At 36.9% G+C, this 4,215-nt stretch overlaps 1 protein-coding gene across 1 annotated transcript; it reads left to right on the top strand.

Moving 5' to 3' along the window:
- Positions 1–597: 597 nt before the first annotated feature.
- LACBIDRAFT_296777 (uncharacterized protein) lies at positions 598–1,615 on the top strand (the record flags this gene model as incomplete). Its single annotated transcript, XM_001890565.1, has 5 exons — positions 598–685; positions 742–783; positions 839–907; positions 958–1,496; positions 1,547–1,615. 5 exons carry the CDS (start codon positions 598–600, stop codon positions 1,613–1,615), a joined length of 807 nt encoding a protein of 268 aa, XP_001890600.1.
- Positions 1,616–4,215: the final 2,600 nt, after the last annotated feature.

Raw genomic sequence — 4,215 nt, 5'->3', positions numbered from 1 at the left:
ACTATTTTCAAAAAGTGTCCAATTTTTTCAGTATTTTGTGTTTTTCTCAATGAGGAAAGATCTGTGTGACATTATTTATATATATTTGTAAAGCTAAGCAAAGAGGCTACATCTTTTGTTAACAGAGCTAAGGGAGTGCCTGTGTTTCTGTGACTGTGGGAAAATTAGCCCCGAAAAGGAAATTGGCAGCAGTTGTATAGAGCATGCTGTTATGTTTCTTAATGTGGTCACAAAATGTGACTAGCTGTCTTTGTTCCTGAGATATATGCAAAAACAGCTATTTTTTGTGCCTTTTTGTGTTTTTTCCAATAAGAAATACATCTGGTCACATGATTTCAGTATATTTAGAAATGTCTAAGAAGGGGCTACAATTCATGTACTGTGGGAAAAAGTTCCCAAATAAGGAATGTGAACTTGCCCTAAACTTCCTGGGTACTTCAAAGCTTCTGGTAAACAATGGTAAACTTTCTCTCTTGAACTTGAACCACCATCATCTTGCTTTGCTGGCACCTTGTTCACCTCATTGTGACTCAACCACTCATGCTACTGCTACAATTCTTTTTGCTATGGCTTCTAGCCTTTCTCTGCTACACTTCTATGCCCTCTGTCTTCTCTTCCAAGACCTGGAAGATGCTCAGATCTGGAAATACTGGTGTTAGCTCTGAACTTGGTCACTTTTGGCCATGTAAGTGTCTATTTCTATATTTCTGTAGGTACTCTGCTAATCTTTCTATATTCTAGATCAACAAACTACCTGTTCTCTGGCTACTTTAAGCCCAGAAGGTATGTAACTTGCTCTTTTTAGCACATATCCTTAAATTTAATATGTTTAACCCAGAAAACACATCATTGGCCTTCTGCCAATCAAATCCTATGGATTTTTATGCCACCTCTTCCTTAAACTATGGTAAGTCCTTATCTTGATCATATGCAACTTAGGACTGAGCAATCTCTTAGATATTCTAGACTGGGATCAAGGGAGTTTTTCCAACTACCTTTATCCCAGTATAAATCTGAGGACTTGTCCTTGGATTTCTATGATAGAGGTTGATTTCAACCCAAGCCCGTTGGCACTGTTAATAGAGATTGTTATCAATCTGAGCCCGTTGGCACCCAACCATTTGGTTGATCCCCTTCCATTTAACATGGTTGAGGAGATGATATGTGATACACATGTCCTTCCATCTATGGTTGGCAAATTGAGAAACAACAGAGATGCCCTTCCATTTATGGTTGAGGAGACAGGCCAAGTGGCTTACTCAAATATGAGAGTTGATAAGATGTATATGCATACATCAGGGGTATCACCCTTGTTATATTGGAATGCACAAAGCTCATGGTCAGAAACTTTGAACTTGAAAAATGGTGGCTTTTCTATCTGTCTTGAACTTAGCCTTGAGCTATGTAAAAGTGACTACACATTTTCTGAATATGTAGATTTAAAACTTCATAAGATATGGTTGCATCTGAGATCTTCTCCACTGTTGGAATTATATGTCAGAGCTTTTTTTACTCTTCTCAGATTATTTGATATTATTTCTCAAAGAGATTTACCCTCAGTAAAATGCCAGGAACTTGGTTTGAAATTGAAAAGAAATATATTGAGATCTCATGACTTTGCTGCTCTTATCAAAAGAATTGGTGGATACTTTACTATTTTGAACTTTGCAAAGTACATTGTATCTTTTATAACATTCCACCATGTCTCAGCTTTGCAGCACTTCAAGTTCTCAATAAAAAACACAAAAAACTGGTGTATCATGATACTTGCTCTATCTGTAGTATTCTTTTTGGAGCTGGATCTTCCAGGTTTTAAACCAACACAAAGTTTTGATCAACATGATGACTTGGTGAATAAAAATGAAATATTGGGGGGTGGCCCTGCAGGTATATTTTCAGCTGAGAAGCTTTCTGCATTTGCTATAAATAAGACTTGTGTAAGAGGGCCATTGCAAGCATGGCAGATACGAGTCCTTTTTATATTCAGGAAGCCACAATGCAGCACCACAGCATTCACATTTTTGATTATTTAAGATGAATCCAGGAGGAATCTATAAATATTCAAACTATGTACCTGAATCTGAAGTTCATACACTACAGAGTATCAAGAGTCCAACTTTACTTTGTAAGATGCCACTTACAGAGCTCATCTCCCACTTAAGCATTCCTAACTTGAAATTTATTGCTCAATGCCATAACATCAAAATTCAGTCCAAGTCAAAAAGCTTAGAAATTCAGAGAATTATTGAAAGTCACAAGTGTAAATCATGTGAAGAATATGTAGAAATATTTGAATTTATAGATGAGAAAGACAAGACAGAAAAAAAGAAGGCCAGCAACTTGGAGTCAGTTAAAAAATACCAAGAGAAAAGTTCAGACAAATATAAGGCCAGCAACTTGGAGGCAGTTAAACAACACCAAGAGAAAAGCCCAGAGAAATATAAGACCAGCAACTTGGAAGCAGTCAAAAAACACCAAGAGAAAAGCCCAGATAAATATAAGGCCAGCAACTTGGAGGCAGTTAAAAAACACCAAGAGAAAAGCCCAGAGAAATATAAGGCCAGCAACTTGGAGGCAGTTAAAAAACACCAACAAAAAAATCAAGAAAAATATAAGTTTTTAAACTTGGAAGCAGTAAAGAAATATCAAAAGAAAAGCTTAAACCCAGAATTTCCTCCTGCAGCTCCTTCCCAAAAATTAATGCATCAAATATTTACAAATTTCTGTAAAGATATACATCCAAATCAATTTGAGGAATCTGGATGTGCAGTTTGTGGTCAGTTAACACAAAGTTCAACTCTCAAGAAGCTCACAGAGATGAACTTGGACTTGGATATTCTGATTCAAGATGGCGTTACTCAAGTTGAAAGACAGAGTTCAAGGGATCCCCTCTCTGATATTGAAGGCCCAGTTCTAGACAGTGATTTGGACTCTATATGTCAGACTTGCTATAAAGCTGTATCAAAAGGCAAGATGCCTCTGCTAGCCTTAGCAAATGGCAAATGGATAGGAAAAGTTCCACCTCAATTATTAGAATTGTCATTTGCTGAACAGCTTTTGGTGGCTAGAGTTTGTCATAACAGATGCCTAGTTAGAGTATCCTCAGGAATGCATAAAATGAGAGCCAATGCTATTTCTTTTTCTAATCCTACACCTAAGATCTATGATATATTACCTCCCCCAATAGAGGAAATGGATGATGTTTTAGCCTTTATTTATACTGGTCCTTGCAAGCCAACAAAATCTGACTTTGAGAGAACTCCTCTTTTAGTAAGACATAAAAAGGTGGCTGCGGCTCTAGAGTGGCTTAAATTGAACCACTGTGATTATTTCAATCTGGAAATATCTTATGAAAATCTTGGAGAATATCCTGAGGACAGTCCACCAGTCGTAGTAGATTATAGAGAGTCGTCTTCAAACAAAGATCCTGAGTCTACAGCTATTAATGATATGGAAGAGAAAACTGGAACTGAAACTGGCCAGTGTCCATTTGTAGTTCATGGATTGACTGGTGAAGAATATTCAACAAAAAGCTTAAAAGCACTTAAAGCTATTGCCCTTCAACACTTGACTTCAAATAAAAAGATATTAGCTGTGGGCCATGCACAAGAACCAGAGTCATTATACAATAATCCTCAGTTATTTCCTCAGATGTTTCCATGGCTTTTTCCATATGGCCTTGGAGGAATTGGAAACACACTTCAAAAGGGGCGTCTGTCTGAAATCAAACACAAAAGGCATCTTCTTATGTACCATGACAAGTGCTTTCAAAAGAATTCTCACTTTGCATTAATTGCTTTTAATCATGAGCAAATCAAACAAAGTACATCTTCAGGATACCTGCTTGCTGAGACTCCAAAATTTGACAATATTTCAAAAAGACTTATGGATGTTGATGTTGAAGTTCTAAGTGACTTGATCCAAAGAATGGAAGATGGAGAGAGGGTAAAGCCTGAAACTATTGAAGAGTCCTTGTGTTTTCAGCTTATTAAAGACTTGGATCATGTTTCAGGAAGAGTTCAAGGCTCAACTACTACCAAAAAATATATGCGCAATGAAATCTGGTCTCTCATCTCATTCATTGGAGCTCCATCTTGGTTCATCACATTCTCTCCAGCTGATAACATGCACCCTATATCATTGTACTTTGCTGATACTAAGGAATGGTTTAGTCCATTGTTAAGAGAATATGATGAAAGATACAAATTAATTGCA

Source organism: Laccaria bicolor, genomic scaffold (assembly GCF_000143565.1).
Source record: "Laccaria bicolor S238N-H82 LACBIscaffold_113 genomic scaffold, whole genome shotgun sequence".
NCBI classification, from domain to species: Eukaryota; Fungi; Basidiomycota; class Agaricomycetes; order Agaricales; family Hydnangiaceae; genus Laccaria; species Laccaria bicolor.
The sequence above is the reverse complement of the archived record's forward strand: the minus strand, read 5'-3'. Positions and strand labels throughout refer to the sequence as shown.